The 18,864-nt window shown below is 52.5% G+C and overlaps 1 protein-coding gene across 1 annotated transcript in view; it reads right to left on the bottom strand.

Moving 5' to 3' along the window:
* Window positions 1-3,540: 3,540 nt before the first annotated feature.
* Window positions 3,541-18,864, bottom strand: part of ZSWIM5 (zinc finger SWIM-type containing 5) — a gene marked incomplete in the record, with an annotated part of 56,331 nt that continues 41,007 nt past the window's right edge. The window contains 11 exon segments of the mRNA XM_056533110.1: window positions 3,541-6,789; window positions 12,690-12,771; window positions 12,863-13,026; window positions 13,110-13,241; window positions 13,244-13,266; window positions 15,026-15,123; window positions 15,126-15,163; window positions 15,274-15,534; window positions 15,673-15,810; window positions 17,738-17,884; window positions 17,978-18,154. Of these exon segments, the coding sequence (XP_056389085.1) occupies window positions 5,927-6,789; window positions 12,690-12,771; window positions 12,863-13,026; window positions 13,110-13,241; window positions 13,244-13,266; window positions 15,026-15,123; window positions 15,126-15,163; window positions 15,274-15,534; window positions 15,673-15,810; window positions 17,738-17,884; window positions 17,978-18,154 (2,123 nt within the window).

The raw sequence follows: 18,864 nt of genomic DNA, 5'->3' as shown, positions 1-18,864 counted from the left end.
AGCAGCATATGTTTGCTATGGGGATTTTCTCCTGCTCTGGACAGTTCCAAAAATGGAGAGCAGGGGTCAGCAGAGAGCACTGTGATAATAACATAAGAGAAATCCAAAAAGAAAAGCATTTCTTCTGTAGTATACAGCCCATAAAAAGTATTGGAAGGATTAAGATTTTTTAATAGAAGTAATTTACAAATCTGTTTTAACTTTCCGACACCAGTTGATTTAAAAATTAAAAGTTTTTCACAAGAGTACCCCCTTTAAACTTGGGGATTCCAGTCAGTCCCCCTTAGAATCTTTATTAAAAATTATCTTTTCATTTATTTTAAAATATTGTGCCCTGAATTAGAATTATTGGTGTATTTAAAAATAAATGAATTAATAAAAGGGAATTTTTAAAGAAGACTATGTAAAGCAGCTCTCTGATGCCCCCTTGTGGTGGTGGTTTCCTTCAGGTCATTGTTTTACTCTGAGAATGTTTCCTCCACAAGGTGGAGCCAGAAAGCTGATGTGCACCACAATGTGTGAACCGATGCAGTAAGCTCCATCACACCCCCTAGTGGTGGCTGCAGGACACATAACTGTGCAAGGATAAAATTATTATTATTTTTTTTAAGACCCTTTTTATATGCTTTAGAGCAGTGTTTCCCAACTAGGGTGCCTCCAGCTGTTGCAAAACTACAACTCCCAGCATCCCCGTACAGCTGAAGACTGTCCTGTGCATTGTAGGCATAGTAAACATTTTTATATATGATCTCTCTAAAGCTACCACACTACCTGGATATGTCCCCTGTAAACCATCCTGGCTTCTCTGAGAGCAGCCCCCCCAACCCCCCCCCCCCCCCCCCCCCCCCCGATTGGAGCAGAAAGGAGAGAGCAACTCGGTGTCTGATTGGTTGAGGCTGCACATACCTCTCAGCACTAAAGAGAGCATGACTCATCGGTGCAGGGCAGAAACCACATGGTCTGTGTCTATCATGAAGGTGGGGGCTGCTTTCAGAGAGAGACCTTCACAGATACACAATGGATGGCTGGATGATGTCCTTCCCTCACTTTATGTAAGTGACCCCCAAAGAGGGGAAACTGCTCTATATTGCGAATGAATAATATTTAGACAATTAGGTTGAGGAGAGGGAAGGATGGGTTATGGCTTTAGTTCCCCAGAGTATCTCTTTAAAAGGGGGTACTCCACCTCTAGACATCCTATCCCCCATCCAAAGGATAGAAGATAAGTGTCTGATTGCTTGGGGTCCGACTTCTGGGACCCCAGTGATCTCCTGCACTCCACCCCAGCAGTCGGAACTTTTTATTCCAAACGCTGGATTCAGGGCCGTGGTCGTGATGTCAAGCCACGCCCCCTCTAATCATGTCTATAGGAGGGGGTGTAGTGTGATGTCACGAGAGGGCGGGGCCTGACTTCATCAGACATCTTATCCCCTATTCTTTGGAAAGGAAATAAGATGTCTAGGGGCGGAGTACTTCTTTAATGCTGGCACCAACACAGCGCCCTCTACTGGAGAGGACACGCATTGCCATGAACAGACTGTACAGAAGGTTGTGATGTGTCTGCCACAGATTAAGCAAAACTTGCAGTCGATCGGCGCCGTGCTCACCAAATGGGCGGGGCTTGCCATGAAGTCGGCTCCGAAACGTTAATGAAAATACGATGTAAAACGTCTTGTGATTCACAATTTATTCATAAAAAAGCACTGAAATTTTCAACACAATTCATATAAAATGGTTTCAGCAATACATAAATAGGGTAATTTCTTATTAATATTAACAAACATTAACAGGTCGCACAAAAATAACAAAAGAAAGCGCCATAGAAATCGGAACCGATAAAAAATAAAGACCAATGATACGTCTGTTGCGAGGAATACTGAGGGAAGCGTGGAAAGTGATGCGGAGACAGACGTACGGTGCAGGCGCTGGAGTCGGCCACAAAGTGACAAACCCTCTGCTGTCATCGCCCCTCCCCCCACTCACCAAGACCCGGCCGCGTCATCCAATACGCAACAGAAAGACGTAAATGGGGGGGGGGGATTCACAGGTTGCACAAGGCAGATGGGGGGGGGGGGGTGAGGGGTAAATAAATATAAGGGAGGGGGCAGAATGGGGGTGGGGTTCACAGGACACGGTTGGTTTCGGGGTCGCCCCCTGCGGCACCACATTTATTGCTAAACCTCACAGTCTTCTGTTTATGGGTTTTGGATCCATCGAGACAAACACACGGTCACCCCTCAAATCTGCGGGTTAAAGGGGACCCCTGACCCTCTCCTCAGGGTGCATCCATTATTGCAATATCCACTCTGTACAACCTTAATGGGGGCGGGGCCAGCGCAGATTCTTGTCACGGTCTCCAGACGTTTTTGTATCTTTGGGCGCCAAACCTCATTGCACGGATGATGACCCCCCCCTCCCCCACCTGAGAAAAGCACTTAAAGCGCCGCCCCACGTGTACGTAGCATTCAAGTAAACCGTCGCCCTGCGGAGGACAGAACCGTCATAAATATTTCGTATTATTTTACATCTCGCGATCCGCATATATTCTCTATTTACAGCTCGATAAACGCTTTGTCGTCGCTTTATATCGTGTAGTGTTCCCTGAGTTTCTGTTACAGTCTGTTCAGCGATGAGGCGGGAGACACTTCTCGTCAGGGGGTGGGGGGCGGGGCTGGAATGGATCCGTGGAGAAACGCGAAGGATTGTGGCGCAGGTTACGTGAATCTGTCACATGGGGGGAGGGGTGGCGTCAGTCGTCGGGTCTGGTCACATGTAGCGGTTTTATACTTGCAGCAATCGGAGGGGAAACTGCGCACAGTCTGAAAAGGCGCCATCTCCGCCGGATCATAAAGGGGGACTCCCGTTGTTCTGCAACTTTATAACAAACTTTGGGGGGTGGAAAACGTATCAGGTGATCTGCCTGCGCGTGCGTCATGTGTACAAGCACCAAATGTATCAAAATGGCGTACGTCCTTTAGAAGAAGCCTACTCCCAGCATGCTCGGCCAGCCTTTTGCAAGTGTTTCCCAATTAAAGTGCCTTCAGCTGTTGCAAACAGTTTTGCAACAGCTGGAGGCACCCCGGTTGGGAAAAGTCAAAAGAGAAAGTTGCCAAATTTTTGTGGAAATCCTCGTTTGAGCAAAAATTTTACTAGAAATTTGCACAAAGCCGTTTAAAGGGGTACTCCGGTGAAAAACTTTTTTTTTTAATCAACTGGTGCCAGAAAGTTAAACAGATTTGTAAATTACTTCTATTAAAAAATTGTAATCCTTCCTGTACTTATTAGCTGCTAAATACTACAGTGGAAATTCTTTTCCGTTTAAAACACAGAGCTCTCTGCTGACATCACGAGCACAGTGCTCTCTGCTGACATCTCTGTCCATTTTATGAACTGTCCAGGTTAGAAGAAAATCCCCATAGAAAACATATGCTGCTCTGTGTTTTAAATGGAAAAGAATTTCCACTGTAGTATTTAGCAGCTAATAAGTATAGGAAGGATTAAGATTTTTTTTAATAGAAGTAATTTACAAACCTGTTCAACTTTCTGGCACCAGTTGATTTAAAAAAAAAAAAGTTTCACCGGAGTACCCCTTTAAATAAAAGAATAAATCCTTGTTGACTTTTTTTTTCTTCAGGATCTCTGCTTGTTGTCAGTGAATGGGAATGTTCTAAGATCTGTGCAGGCCTAAGGTTGTGTTCACACTTGCACCATGGATGAATGATGTAAATGGAATCAACACCTCTCACAGCTGAAGGATTGTTACAATGTATCAGGCGGGAGTCCGGGCTTGTTTAGTTAATGGAAGATATTCCAGACTGGATGCAACTGTAACACACCCTCAGCTGTAAGAAGTATCAGGTTATTATAGCCTCTAGATCAGTGGTCTAGATTCTAGAAAGTGTTTGTTCACTGACAGGAAGCAGAGATCCTGAAGATGGTGACTACTGGAACACAATGGAATGAAATTAGAAACGAATTTGAGTCTTTCTGCAAATCATAGGCGGCCATATTGGCGACTTTTCTGACACAGTTTGGGTGGAGCTTCTCATGAGTGGGCGGGGCCTCCAACAGAAAACGGGGCAAATTGTAGCACAAATCTCTCCGCCGGCTATGGCTTCATTTTCTAACGTAAAGACGCCGCAGAATTTATATATTTTTCTTTTTTTTTTTAACGGAGACGGCGTAGTTTGTCTATCCTGTTGCGAAGCGAAACTGTGGTGTGTACCTCGCCTAAGGCCAGTCCCCGACCAATCACATGGTTGTATTTTGGAGCACGTATTACGGGTGCAGGAAATGCGTAGTTCCTGGACATTTCATAAATCTCCCCAAAGTCTATTAGAACCTTCCAGAACTTTTCATTATACGATAATTTGATCAGACGCCGCAGAATCTGCACCAAGTGTTACTGGCCTCTAGTGGTCATAGCGCTGAACTGCACCAACACGGGAAAACTCTACAACTCCAACCTGCTGCAAAACTACAACTCCCAGCATGTCTTTCAGCCTCAAGAGCAGTGAACCCCAACCTGCTGGAAAACTACAACTCCCAGCATGTCTTTACAGCCTCAAGAGCAGTGAACCCCAACCTGCTGGAAAACTACAACTCTCAGCATGTCTTTACAGCCTCAAGAGCAGTGATCTACAACCTGCTGGAAAACTACAACTCTCAGCATGTCTTTACAGCCTCAAGAGCAGTGATCTCCAACCCGGGGCTCTCCAGCTCTTGCAAAACTACAACTCCCAGCATTCCCCGACAGCCTTCCACTCAGGCATCCTCCATGGCAGTGTTCTCCGACCTCTGGCTCTCCAGCTGTTGCAGAACTACAACTCCCAGGATGCATTGTCTGGTTTACAATGTTATAAGTGCATAACTGCTGTGGTAGTTTTCGGAATGTGTAAAAATAAAAGTTTATGCAGGTTTAATCAGGGCATGCTGGGAGTTGGAGTTGTGCAAAATGTGTAAAAAAAAATCTTAAAACAAGTGTAAAAATCTTAAAAAAATGAATGCAGAGTTTGCATGCAGGGAGTTGTAGTTTTGCAACAGCTGGAGAACCACAGGATGGGGATGACTGTTCTACATAGAGATAGAGATTGTCTGGAGATGCAATGTGTCCTTCTAGTCCAGTGGTCTTCAAACTGTGACCCTCCAGATGTTGCAAAACTACAACTCCCAGCATGCCCGGACAGCCGTTGGCTGTCCGGGCATGCTGGGAGTTATAGTTTTGCACCAGCTGGAGGCACACTGATTAGGAAACCCTGGCTTAAGGCATTCTGGGCATCCTGGGAGTTGTAGTTTTGCAACAGCTGGAGGCACAATGATTAGGAAACAGTGGCCAAAGGCTGTCCTGGCATGCTGGGAGTTGTAGTTTTGCAACAGCTGGAAGGCCACAGTTTGAAGACCGCTGCTCTAGTCGCAACCAGTGTGCCTCCAGCTGTTGCAAAACTACAACTCCCTGCATGCTGGGAGTTGTAGTCTTGCAGCAGCTGGAGGGCCACTGTTTGAAAACCACTGTTCTAAAGTAATTCTCATTATTGTATACCCAGAGCAGGCAGATTAGTGCACTTCTGCTGGGACTTGTGGTTCCACAGCTCAGGCAGGCTGGAGCGGGCTGTGGTTTTCCCTGTGATGATCGGATCTGGTGTCATGGAGGGAATGAGTCGGCCCTGAGTGAGGCAGAAGCGGTGGCGCCCCCCGGCTGTACCATCCCAAGCACCAGGTAAATGACGGCCATGACAGAAGGAACAGTGTGTGTGTGCTGCAGCGCCCTCCGCTGGCCGACATCACATGATCCGGACACTGCTGCGGCCCCAGAGGATGATGAAATGTTTGGCAGGCGTGATGGCGGCTCCTGCTGTGACAGTCCTGGTAGCGGCCCCAGGGGCCCCACATTGACAAGGAAGCAGATGGCTGTGGGGAGGCGCCATCTTCATCCGAACCGCTCCCGCACCAGCATCATCAGCTTCTTCTTACCTTTATAGATCTGCTTTAAATTGTCTATAAATTGGGCGAACTGCAGTAACCCGTCCTGGCCCAGGAGGAAGGTCTCCCGCGCTTTACTGAGGAACTCTATGAACTCGCCGTAGTGCCGGGGGCTGATGTGCGTCAGGCGGGAGTGGGTGGTGTTAATGTAGGCGCCGACCGCCGCGTCCAGCAGCTGCCGCAGGGGCGGTTTGTCCGTGGACATGAGTTTCCCAGAATTCCGCCTGCCAGGAATCCCGGCCAATCCCGGAGCGGTGAGCGTGCATCGTCTGAGGATGTCTGACAAGACGGTGGCGCAGTGCACGCTTTTCACCACCAGAGGCACTAGTGCCGCCAGTTCGTTCTTCCCCAGCGAGTGGCTGAGCGAGCACGCCCACAGGACGTCATTAATGGCAGGGTGCGTGTCCTGGTTGTACGCCAGGTTGAGGTGGCTCATGGCCAGTGAGCAGAGTTTGAAGGCCCGCAGGGGATAGCCGCGGTGCTCCATGTAGCGGGCGATGGTGAAAAGCTGAGAGTAGGTCATGCCCCCCGAGGCGGCGTCCACTGCGATTTGGTAGGCCGTCTCGAAGGCCGTGTGGTCCTTTTCGCACAGGGTGAGGGCGGACAGGGCGCAGTTCTGAGGGTCTTTCATGGCGCATTGCAGGGCTAAGGTCCGGGCACAGCTGGCCAGCTCCTCCCGCTGTGCATAGTCCAGGTTGAGGCGCAGGACGGTGCCGTGCGAGGTGGCGGCTGCCGCTACGATGCTGGTGGCTTCTGTGGGGGTGAAGAGCGTGTACCAGGTCTGGAGGATGCTCACCAGGGCGCGGACACCTGCAGGGGCGGCAAAGAAGAGACGTCACCCATCAGCAGACACATAAGAGGCAATATATGGGGGTCTGTATTCTGTACTGTATGGGGGTCTGTAGTCTGCACTGTATGGGGGCTGCACTATGAGGTCTGTATTCTGCACTGTATGGGGGCTGCTCTATGGGGTCTGTATACTGCACTGTATGGGGGCTGCTCCATGGGGTCTGTATTCTGTACTGTATGGGGGCTGCTCTATGGGGTCTGTATTCTGTACTGTATGGGGGCTGCTCTATGGGGTCTGTATACTGCACTGTATGGGGGCTGCTCTATGGGATCTGTATTCGGCACTGTATGGGGCTGCTCTATGGGGGTCTGTATTCTGCACTGTATGGGGGCTGCTTTATGGGGTCTGTATTCTGCACTGTATGGGGGCTGCTCTATGGGACTGTATTCTGTACTGTATGGGGGCTGCTCTATGGGGTCTGTATACTGCACTGTATGGGGCTGCTCTATGAGGTCTGTATACTGCACTGTATGGGGGCTGCTCTAGGGGGTCTGTATTCTGTACTGTATGGGGGCTGCTCTATGGGGTCTGTATACTGTACTGTATGGGGGCTGCTCTATGAGGTCTGTATACTGTACTGTATGGGGGCTGCTCTAGGGGGTCTGTATACTGCACTGTATGGGGGCTGCTCTATGGGGTCTGTATTCTGTACTGTATGGGGGCTGCTCTATGGGGTCTGTATACTGCACTGTATGGGGTCTGTATACTGCACTGTATGGGGGCTGCTCTATGGGGTCTGTATACTGCACTGTATGAGGGCTGCTCTATGGGGTCTGTATACTGCACTGTATGGGGGCTGCTTTATGGGGTCTATATACTGCACTGTATGGGGCTACTCTATGGGGTCTGTATTCTGTACTGTATGGGGGCTGCTCTATGGGGTCTGTATTCTGCACTGTATGGGGGCTGCTCTTTGGGGTCTGTATTCTGTACTGTATGGGGGCTGCTCTATGGGGTCTGTATTCTGTACTGTATGGGGGCTGCTCTATGGGGTCTGTATTCAGCACTGTATGGGGGCTGCTCTATGGGGTCTGTATACTGCACTGTATGGGGCTGCTCTATGAGGTCTGTATACTGCACTGTATGGGGGCTGCTCTATGGGGTCTGTATACTGCACTGTATGGGGGCTGCTCTATGGGGTCTGTATTCTGTACTGTATGGGGACTGCTCTATGGGGTCTGCATTCTGCACTGTATGGGGTCTGTATACTGCACTGTATGGGGGATGCTCTATGGGGTCTGTATTCTGTACTGTATGGGGGCTGCTCTATGAGGTCTGTATTCTGTACTGTATGGGGGCTGCTCTATGGGGTCTGTATACTGCACTGTATGTGGGCTGCTCTATGGGGTCTGTATTCTGTACTGTATGGGGGCTGCACTATAAGGTCTGTATACTGCACTGTATGGGGGCTGCTCTATGGGGTCTGTATACTGCACTGTATGTGGGCTGCTCTATGGGGTCTGTATTCTGTACTGTATGGGGCTACTCTATGGGGTCTGTATTCTGTACTGTATGGGGCTGCTCTATGGGGTCTGTATTCTGTACTGTATGGGGGCTGCTCTATGGGGTCTGTATACTGTACTGTATGGGGGCTGCTCTATGGGGTCTGTATTCTGCACTGTATGGGGCTGCTCTATGGGGTCTGTATTCTGCACTGTATGGGGGCTGCTCTATGGGGTCTGTATTCTGCACTGTATGGGGGCTGCTCTATGGGGTCTGTATACTGCACTGTATGGGAGCTGCTCTATGGGGTCTGTATACTGCACTGTATGGGGGCTGCTTTATGGGTCTGTATTCTGCACTGTATGGGGCTGCTCTATGGGGTCTGTATACTGCACTGTATGGGGCTGCTCTATGGGGTCTGTATACTGCACTGTATGGGGGCTGCTCTATGGGGTCTGTATACTGCACTGTATGGGGGCTGCTCTATGGGGTCTGTATACTGCACTGTATGAGGGCTGCTCTATGGGGTCTGTATTCTGCACTGTATGGGTGCTGCTCTATGGGGTCTGTATTCTGAACTATATGGGGGCTGCTCTATTGGGTCTGTATACTGCACTGTATGGGGGCTGCTCTATGAGGTCTGTATACTGCACTGTATGGGGGTCTGTATTCTGCACTGTATGGGGGCTGCTCTATGGGATCTGTATACTGCACTGTATGGGGGCAGCTCTATGGGGTCTGTATACTGCACTGTATGGGGGCTGCTCTATGGGGTCTGTATTCTGTACTGTATGGGGGCTGCTCTATGGGGTCTGTATACTGCACTGTATGTGGGCTGCTCTATGGGGTCTGTATTCTGTACTGTATGGGGCTACTCTATGGGGTCTGTATTCTGTACTGTATGGGGCTGCTCTATGGGGTCTGTATTCTGTACTGTATGGGGGCTGCTCTATGGGGTCTGTATACTGTACTGTATGGGGGGCTGCTCTATGGGGTCTGTATTCTGCACTGTATGGGGGCTGCTCTATGGGGTCTGTATTCTGCACTGTATGGGGGCTGCTCTATGGGGTCTGTATTCTGCACTGTATGGGGGCTGCTCTATGGGGTCTGTATACTGCACTGTATGGGGGCTGCTCTATGGGGTCTGTATACTGCACTGTATGGGGGCTGCTTTATGGGGTCTGTATTCTGCACTGTATGGGGCTGCTCTATGGGGTCTGTATACTGCACTGTATGGGGCTGCTCTATGGGGTCTGTATACTGCACTGTATGGGGGCTGCTCTATGGGGTCTGTATACTGCACTGTATGGGGGCTGCTCTATGGGGTCTGTATACTGCACTGTATGAGGGCTGCTCTATGGGGTCTGTATTCTGCACTGTATGGGTGCTGCTCTATGGGGTCTGTATTCTGAACTATATGGGGGCTGCTCTATTGGGTCTGTATACTGCACTGTATGGGGGCTGCTCTATGAGGTCTGTATACTGCACTGTATGGGGGTCTGTATTCTGCACTGTATGGGGGCAGCTCTATGGGATCTGTATACTGCACTGTATGGGGGCAGCTCTATGGGGTCTGTATACTGCACTGTATGGGGGCTGCTCTATGGGGTCTGTATTCTGTACTGTATGGGGGCTGCTCTATGGGGTCTGTATACTGCACTGTATGGGGGCTGCTCTATGGGGTCTGTATACTGCACTGTATGGGGGCTGCTCTATGGGATCTGTATTCTGCACTGTATGGGGGCTGCTCTATGGGGTCTGTATACTGCACTGTATGGGGGCTGCTCTATGGGGTCTGTATACTGCACTGTATGGGGGCTGCTCTATGAGGTCTGTATACTGCACTGTATGGGGGCTGCTCTATGGGATCTGTATTCGGCACTGTATGGGGCTGCTCTATGGGGTCTGTATACTGTACTCTATGGGGGCTGCTCTATGAGGTCTGTATACTGCACTGTATGGGGGCAGCTCTATGAGGTCTGTATTCTGTACTGTATGGGGGCTGCTCTATGGGATCTGTATCTGTACTGTATGGGGGCTGCTCTATGGGATCTGTATACTGTACTGTATGGGGGCAGCTCTATGGGGGTCTGTATTCTGCACTGTCATGGGGGTCTGTATTCTGCACCTGTATGGGGGCTGCTCTATGGGATCTGTATACTGCACTGTATGGGGGCAGCTCTATGGGGTCTGTATACTGCACTGTATGGGGGCTGCTCTATGGGGTCTGTATTCTGTACTGTATGGGGGCTGCTCTATGGGGTCTGTATACTGCACTGTATGGGGGCTGCTCTATGGGGTCTGTATACTGCACTGTATGGGGCTGCTCTATGGGGTCTTGTATTCTGCACTGTATGGGGGCTGCTCTATGGGGTCTGTATTCTGTACTGTATGGGGGCAGCTCTAAGGGGTCTGTATTCTGTACTGTATGGGGTCTGTATACTGCACTGTATGGGGGCTGCTCTATGGGGGTCTGTATACTGCACTGTATGAGGGCTGCTCTATGGGGTCTGTATTCTGCACTGTATGGGTGCTGCTCTATGGGGTCTGTATACTGCACTGTATGGGGGCTGCTCTATGGGATCTGTATACTGCACTGTATGGGGGCTGCTCTATGGGGTCTGTATTCTGTACTGTATGGGGCTGCTCTATGGGGTCTGTATACTGCACTGTATGGGGGCAGCTCTATGGGGTCTGTATACTGCACTGTATGGGGGCTGCTCTATGGGGTCTGTATTCTGCACTGTATGGGGGCAGCTCTATTGGGGTCTGTATACTGCACTGTATGGGGGCTGCTCTATGAGGTCCTGTATACTGCACTGTATGGGGGCTGCTCTATGGGATCTGTATTCGGCACTGTATGGGGGCTGCTCTATGGGGTCTGTATACTGTACTCTATGGGGGCTGCTCTATGAGGTCTGTATACTGCACTGTATGGGGGCAGCTCTATGAGGTCTGTATTCTGTACTGTATGGGGGCTGCTCTATGGGATCTGTATCTGTACTGTATGGGGGCTGCTCTATGGGATCTGTATACTGTACTGTATGGGGGCAGCTCTATGGGGGTCTGTATTCTGCACTGTATGGGGGTCTGTATTCTGCACTGTATGGGGGCTGCTCTATGGGATCTGTATACTGCACTGTATGGGGGCAGCTCTATGGGGTCCTGTATACTGCACTGTATGGGGGCTGCTCTATGGGGTCTGTATTCTGTACTGTATGGGGGCTGCTCTATGGGGTCTGTATACTGCACTGTATGGGGGCTGCTCTATGGGGTCTGTATACTGCACTGTATGGGGCTGCTCTATGGGGTCTGTATTCTGCACTGTATGGGGGCTGCTCTATGGGGTCTGTATTCTGTACTGTATGGGGGCAGCTCTAAGGGGTCTGTATTCTGTACTGTATGGGGTCTGTATACTGCACTGTATGGGGGCTGCTCTATGGGGTCTGTATACTGCACTGTATGAGGGCTGCTCTATGGGGGTCTGTATTCTGCACTGTATGGGTGCTGCTCTATGGGGTCTGTATACTGCACTGTATGGGGGCTGCTCTATGGGATCTGTATACTGCACTGTATGGGGGCTGCTCTATGGGGTCTGTATTCTGTACTGTATGGGGGCTGCTCTATGGGGTCTGTATACTGCACTGTATGGGGGCAGCTCTATGGGGTCTGTATACTGCACTGTATGGGGGCTGCTCTATGGGGTCTGTATTCTGCACTGTATGGGTGCAGCTCTATGGGGTCTGTATACTGCACTGTATGGGGGCTGCTCTATGGGGTCTGTATACTGCACTGTATGGGGGCTGCCTCTATGAGGTCTGTATACTGCACTGTATGGGGGCTGCTCTATGGGATCTGTATTCGGCACTGTATGGGGGCTGCTCTATGGGGTCTGTATACTGTACTCTATGGGGGCTGCTCTATGAGGTCTGTATACTGCACTGTATGGGGGCAGCTCTATGGGGTCTGTATACTGCACTGTATGGGGGGCTGCTCTATGGGATCTGTATTCGGCACTGTATGGGGGCTGCTCTATGGGGGTCTGTATACTGTACTGTATGGGGGCTGCTCTATGAGGTCTGTATACTGCACTGTATGGGGGCTGCTCTATGAGGTCTGCGTTCTGCACTGTATGGGGGCTGCTCTATGGGATCTGTATTCGGCTCTATGGAGGGGGGTGGGTCTGTATTCTGTACGTCTGTTCTATAGGTGACTTGTGTATATACCCGCCCCCGCCCCATCCTGCTGGTACATTACAGTCAGTTTGGCCTATTAGGATGTTACTTAGGGACGTCTACACCTGGAGTCCATTTGGGATCACACCCCCCCCCCCCCCCCCCCCCTGCGGAGCCTCCGTTCTCCTCCCGCGGTCTCCTATGAATGTAGCGGCCCCCACATTAGCGCTATTCACACTTACCGACTTCTGTAGCACATGTGACCAACCAGCGCACCATCTCCCGGCGCCTCCAGTTCAGGGTGCTGAGCGTCATCCTCATGACCTGAAGGTGGAAAATGTCAATGAATCAAAGAACGTTCACAATGCAAAGGGTTAAACAGGAACAATTTGGCGACTAATACGGCGGCACCGACCTGCAGCCCCAGCTCCAGGGCCACATTGAGCAGCGTGGTGTCGGAGCTGCTGTCCGCCGGCGTGGCGATCTTGAAGGCGTCCTGTGCCAGCTTAAAGATCAGCGAGGAGGAATGGATGTTGCGCTGTATGGCTTCGAGAACGGTGCGGAGGCGCAGCATGTCACCTGTGAACACAAAACGAGTCAATCCATGAGGCCAAAGAGAGGGCTGTGCTGGCTGTCACCACCGGGGGCAGCAGAGGCCTCACCTTTGGCGGCGGTCAGCATGGTGGAGGCGAGTTCGCACTGCTGAGACTCCAGGTGCCCCAGAGTGAACCAGCGGGGATAGCGGCTCGGCACCACGGACACCATGTGATGAGGGTGCGATACGTCGCCTGAGGGGCGCTGCTCTCCAACACTGGGAGCCTGAAAGAGACGACAAAAAGGGATGAGACCAGAAGCACAAACACGTGGAGCCCCTCTAATTCACCCCCTCCCCTGACCATCAGCTCCGCCTCCCCATATCCTGACGATTCAGCCCGCCTCCCCCATATCCTGACGATTCAGCCCGCCTCCTGCCCCCCATATCCTGACGATTCAGCCCGCCTCCTGCCCCCCCATATCCTGACGATTCAGCCCCGCCTCCCCATATCCTGACGATTCAGCCCGCCTCCTGCCCCCCATATCCTGACGATTCAGCCCCGTCTCCCCCCCATATCCTGACGATTCAGCCCCGCCTCCTGCCCCCCCATATCCTGACGATTCAGCCCCGCCTCCCCCCATATCCTGACGATTCAGCCCGCCTCCTGCCCCCCATATCTTGACGATTCAGCCCCGCCTCCTGCCCCCCATATCCTGATGATTCAGCCCGCCCCCTGCCCCCCATATCCTGATGATTACGCTCCGCCTCCTGCCCCCCCATATCCTGACGATTCAGCCCGCCTCCTGCCCCCCATATCCTGACGATTCAGCCCGCCTCCTGCCCCCCATATCCTGATGATTCAGCCCGTCTCCTGTCCCCCCATATCTTGACGATTCAGCCCCGCCTCCTGCCCCCCATATCCTGATGATTCAGCCCGCGCCCTGCCCCCCATATCTTGACGATTCAGCCCCGCCTCCTGCCCCCCATATCCTGACTATTCAGCCCGCCTCCTGCCCCCCCATATCCTGACGATTCAGCCCCGCCTCCTGCCCCCCATATCCTGACGATTCAGCCCGCCTCCTGCCCCCCATATCCTGACGATTCAGCCCGCCTCCTGCCCCCATATCCTGACGATTCAGCCCGCCTCCTGCCCCCCATATCTTGACGATTCAGCCCCGCCTCCTGCCCCCCATATCCTGATGATACAGCCCGCCCCCTGCCCCCCATATCTTGACGATTCAGCCCCGCCTCCTGCCCCCCATATCCTGACTATTCAGCCCGCCTCCTGCCCCCCATATCCTGACGATTCAGGCCCGCCTCCTGCCCCCCCATATCCTGATGATTACGCTCCGCCTCCTGCCCCCCATATCCTGACGATTCAGCCCGCCTCCTGCCCCCCATATCCTGACGATTCAGCCCGCCTCCTGCCCCCATATCCTGACGATTCAGCCCGCCTCCTGCCCCCCATATCCTGACGATTCAGCCCGCCTCCTGCCCCCCATATCCTGACGATTCAGCCCGCCTCCTGCCCCCCATATCCTGATGATTACGCTCCGCCTCCTGCCCCCCCATATCCTGACGATTCAGCCCACCTCCTGCCCCCCATATCCTGACGATTCAGCCCGCCTCCTGCCCCCATATCCTGACGATTCAGCCCGCCTCCTGCCCCCCATATCTTGACGATTCATCCCCGCCTCCTGCCCCCCATATCCTGATGATTCAGCCCGCCCCCTGCCCCCCATATCTTGACGATTCAGCCCCGCCTCCTGCCCCCCATATCCTGACTATTCAGCCCGCCTCCTGCCCCCCATATCCTGACGATTCAGCCCACCTCCTGCCCCCCATATCCTGACGATTCAGCCCCGCCTCCTGCCCCCCATATTCTGATGATTACGCTCCGCCTCCTGCCCCCCATATCCTGACGATTCAGCCCGCCTCCTGCCCCCATATCCTGACGATTCAGCCCGCCTCCTGCCCCCCATATCCTGATGATTAAGCTCCGCCGCTCCGCCCCCCGTATCATGGTACCGGTCACACACTGACCTCATGGCGCGGAGCGACAGCTTATAGGCCAGGTCGGCATCATGCGGCAGCAGTGCAGAGAAGAGGTATTTGGCGAAGGTGTGCATGGGGACGCTCTCTCCCGGTGGATGACTTCTCCCAGACCACTGAACGGACCCCCTGAAACACAGAAGTGTATGAAGACCCTCTACATGAGGTGAGAGGGGACGACATGTGACCGCGGACCACACTCCTCTGTACTGCGTTATACCAGATGGCGGCGCTCTCACCTTCCAGCAGGAGGATGCATTGTTTGCGCAGGGTCTGGACCAGGGCGGCATCCAGCTCCAGTTCCTGCAGGTGGGCGATGATCTGCTCCTCGTTGCGGCACACCTTGTCCTGGGCGTACAGCCCCTCAGGCATCAGCCGCTGCTGCCCCATGCCCATCAGAGCCACCTCCAGCGCCAGGGACAGGTAGGACTCTCCGTTCTCCAGGGAGTCGTTGAGGACGCACACGTGCTGGTAGTTTGGGCGCTGGGACTCGCTGCTTTCTGTGAGGAGAAGGAAGAATCATGAGGAAGGCTGCCGGCGGGGTACACGGCCTTTAGGGGGCGCTAGATGGGTTATGTGATGGGTCTGAGGAGCAGGATCCCCTCTATCACTCTGCGTCATGGCGCCTCCCTTCTTACCTGTTCCTTCCATGGCGTTCTCCTCGTCCACCCGGCACGCCTCCGTCAGAGTGGTGAACAGGCACCCAATGGGGTCCAGGGGGTGACCGACCCACCCCTCCAGGTTGGTGATTGTAGTCGTGTTCCTCTGAATCAGCTCTAATGGAAGGAAAAGCCAGAAATGTTGGTACTGAATAACCCCAACTCACCTCATAGGTCAACTGAGCCCAGTGCCATACACTCACCAGTCACTCCCAGACCAGTCACCAGTGCCACACACTCACCCCCAGACCAGTCACCAGTGCCGTACACTCACCAGTCACCAGTGTCATACACTCACCCCCAGACCAGTCACCAGTGTCATACACTCACCCCCAGACCACTCACCAGTGCCTTACACTCGCCCCCAGACCAGTCACCAATGCCATACACTCACCCCCAGACCAATCACCAGTGCCTTACACTCGCCCCCAGACCAGTCACCAATGCCATACACTCACCCCCAGACCAGTGCCTTACACTCGCCCCCAGACCAGTCACCAATGCCATACACTCACCCCCAGACCAATCACCAGTGCCTTACACTCACCCCCAGACCAGTCACCAGTGCCTTACACTCGCCCCCAGACCAGTCACCAATGCCTTACACTCACCCCCAGACCAGTCACCAGTGCCATACACTCACCCCCAGACCAGTCACCAGTGTCATACACTCACCCCCAGACCAGTCACCAGTGCCATACACTCACCCCCAGACCAGTCACCAGTGCCTTACATTCACCCCCAGACCAGTCACCAGTGCCATACACTCACCCCCAGACCAATCACCAGTGCCATACACTCACCCCCAGACCAATCACCAGTGCCATACACTCACCCCCAGACCAGTCACCAGTGCCATACACTCACCCCCAGACCAGTCACCAGTGCCATACACTCACCCCCAGACCAATCACCAGTGCCATACACTTACCCCCAGACCAGTCACCAGTGCCATACACTCACCCCCAGACCAGTGCCATACACTCACCCCCAGACCAGTGCCATACACTCACCCCCAGACCAGTCACCAGTGCCATACACTCACCCCCAGACCAATCACCAGTGCCATACATTCACCCCCAGACCAATCACCAGTGCCATACACTCACCCCCAGACCAATCCCCAGTGCCTTACACTCACCCCAAGACCAATCACCAGTGCCTTACACTCACCCCCAGACCAGTCACCAGTGCCATACACTCACCCCCAGACCAGTGCCATACACTCACCAGTCACTCCCAGACCAGTCACCAGTGCCTTACACTCACCCCCAGACCAATCACCAGTGCCATACACTCACCCCCAGACCAATCACCAGTGCCATACACTCACCCCCAGACCAATCACCAGTGCCATACACTCACCCCCAGACCAATCACCAGTGCCATACACTCACCCCCAGACCAGTGCCATACACTCACCCCCAGACCAGTCACCAGTGCCATACACTCACCCCCTGACCAGTGCCATACACTCACCCCCAGACCAGTCACCAGTGCCATACACTCACCCCCAGACCAGTCACCAGTGCCATACACTCACCCCCAGACCAATCACCAGTGCCTTACACTCACCCCCAGACCAGTCACCAGTGCCATACACTCACCCCCAGACCAGTGCCATACACTCACCCCCAGACCAGTCACCAGTGCCATACACTCACCCCCAGACCAGTGCCATACACTCACCCCCAGACCAGTCACCAGTGCCATACACTCACCCCCAGACCAGTGCCATACACTCACCCCCAGACCAATCACCAGTGCCATACACTCACCCCAGACCAGTGCCATACACTCACCCCCAGACCAGTCACCAGTGCCATACACTCACCCCCAGACCAGTCACCAGTGCCATACACTCACCCCCAGACCAGTGCCATACACTCACACCCCCAGACCAGTGCCATACACTCACCCCCAGACCAGTGCCATACACTCACCCCCAGACCAGTGCCATACACTCACCCCCAGACCAGTGCCATACACTCACCCCCCAGACCAGTGCCATACACTCACCCCCAGACCAGTGCCATACACTCACCTTTCTTCTGCTGCTTGTAGATCTCCAGCTGCCGTTGTTGCTGCAGTCTCAATGTGCTGATAATGGCGACTGCCAGACGTAAAGCTTCTTTGGGATAACCGTGAGATCGCAGGGCATCAACTCTTGCACACGCCGTGGGAACATGTTCTAAAAAATTATAATGTATATTAAGAACCTGTAGCCGGGATATGATGAGACTTGTAGTTCCACAAGTAATGCTGTTGTGCGCTTTACACTCACCCAGCCATAGGGGTTGTCCCTGGGAGTTAAAAAGCAGAGATTCACCATCTCTCTGGCAGGAAGGTGACAGATAGAAGTCACTGCTGATGATCCTCTGTAGGTGGCTATCCTGCCAGTGCAGATCACATGCCTCAATGGCTCGTGTGAACACCGTCCTCCGGGGGCGCACAAGAGAATCTGCAAGGAAAGAGCTAGTGAGTGCAGCTCTGGAGTATAATACAGGATATAACTCAGGATCAGTACAGGATCAGTAATGTAATGTATATACACAGTGATCTCACCAGCAGAATAGTGAGTACAGCTCTGGAGTATAATACAGGATATAACTCAGGATCAGTACAGGATCAGTAATGTAATGTATGTACACAGTGACCTCACCAGCAGAATAGTGAGTACAGCTCTGGGGTATTAATACAGGATATAACTCAGGATCAGTACAGGATAAGTAATGTAATGTATGTACACAGTGACCCTCACCAGCAGAATAGTGAGTACAGCTCTGGAGTATAATACAGGATATAACTCAGGATCAGTACAGGATAAGTAATGTCAATGTATGTACACAGTGACCTCACCAGCAGAATAGTGAGTACAGCTCTGGGGTATAATACAGGATATAACTCAGGATCAGTACAGGATAAGTAATGTAATGTATGTACACAGTGACCTCACCAGCAGAATAGTGAGTACAGCTCTGGAGTATAATACAGGATATAACTCAGGATCAGTACAGGATAAGTAATGTATATACACAGTGACCTCACCAGCAGAATAGTGAGTACAGCTCTGGGGTATAATACAGGATATAACTCAGGATCAGTACAGGATAAGTAATGTAATGTATGTACACAGTGACCTCACCAGCAGAATGGTGAGTACAGCTCTGG

Source organism: Hyla sarda, chromosome 7, assembly GCF_029499605.1.
Source record: "Hyla sarda isolate aHylSar1 chromosome 7, aHylSar1.hap1, whole genome shotgun sequence".
NCBI classification, from domain to species: Eukaryota; Metazoa; Chordata; class Amphibia; order Anura; family Hylidae; genus Hyla; species Hyla sarda.
The sequence above is the reverse complement of the archived record's forward strand: the minus strand, read 5'-3'. Positions and strand labels throughout refer to the sequence as shown.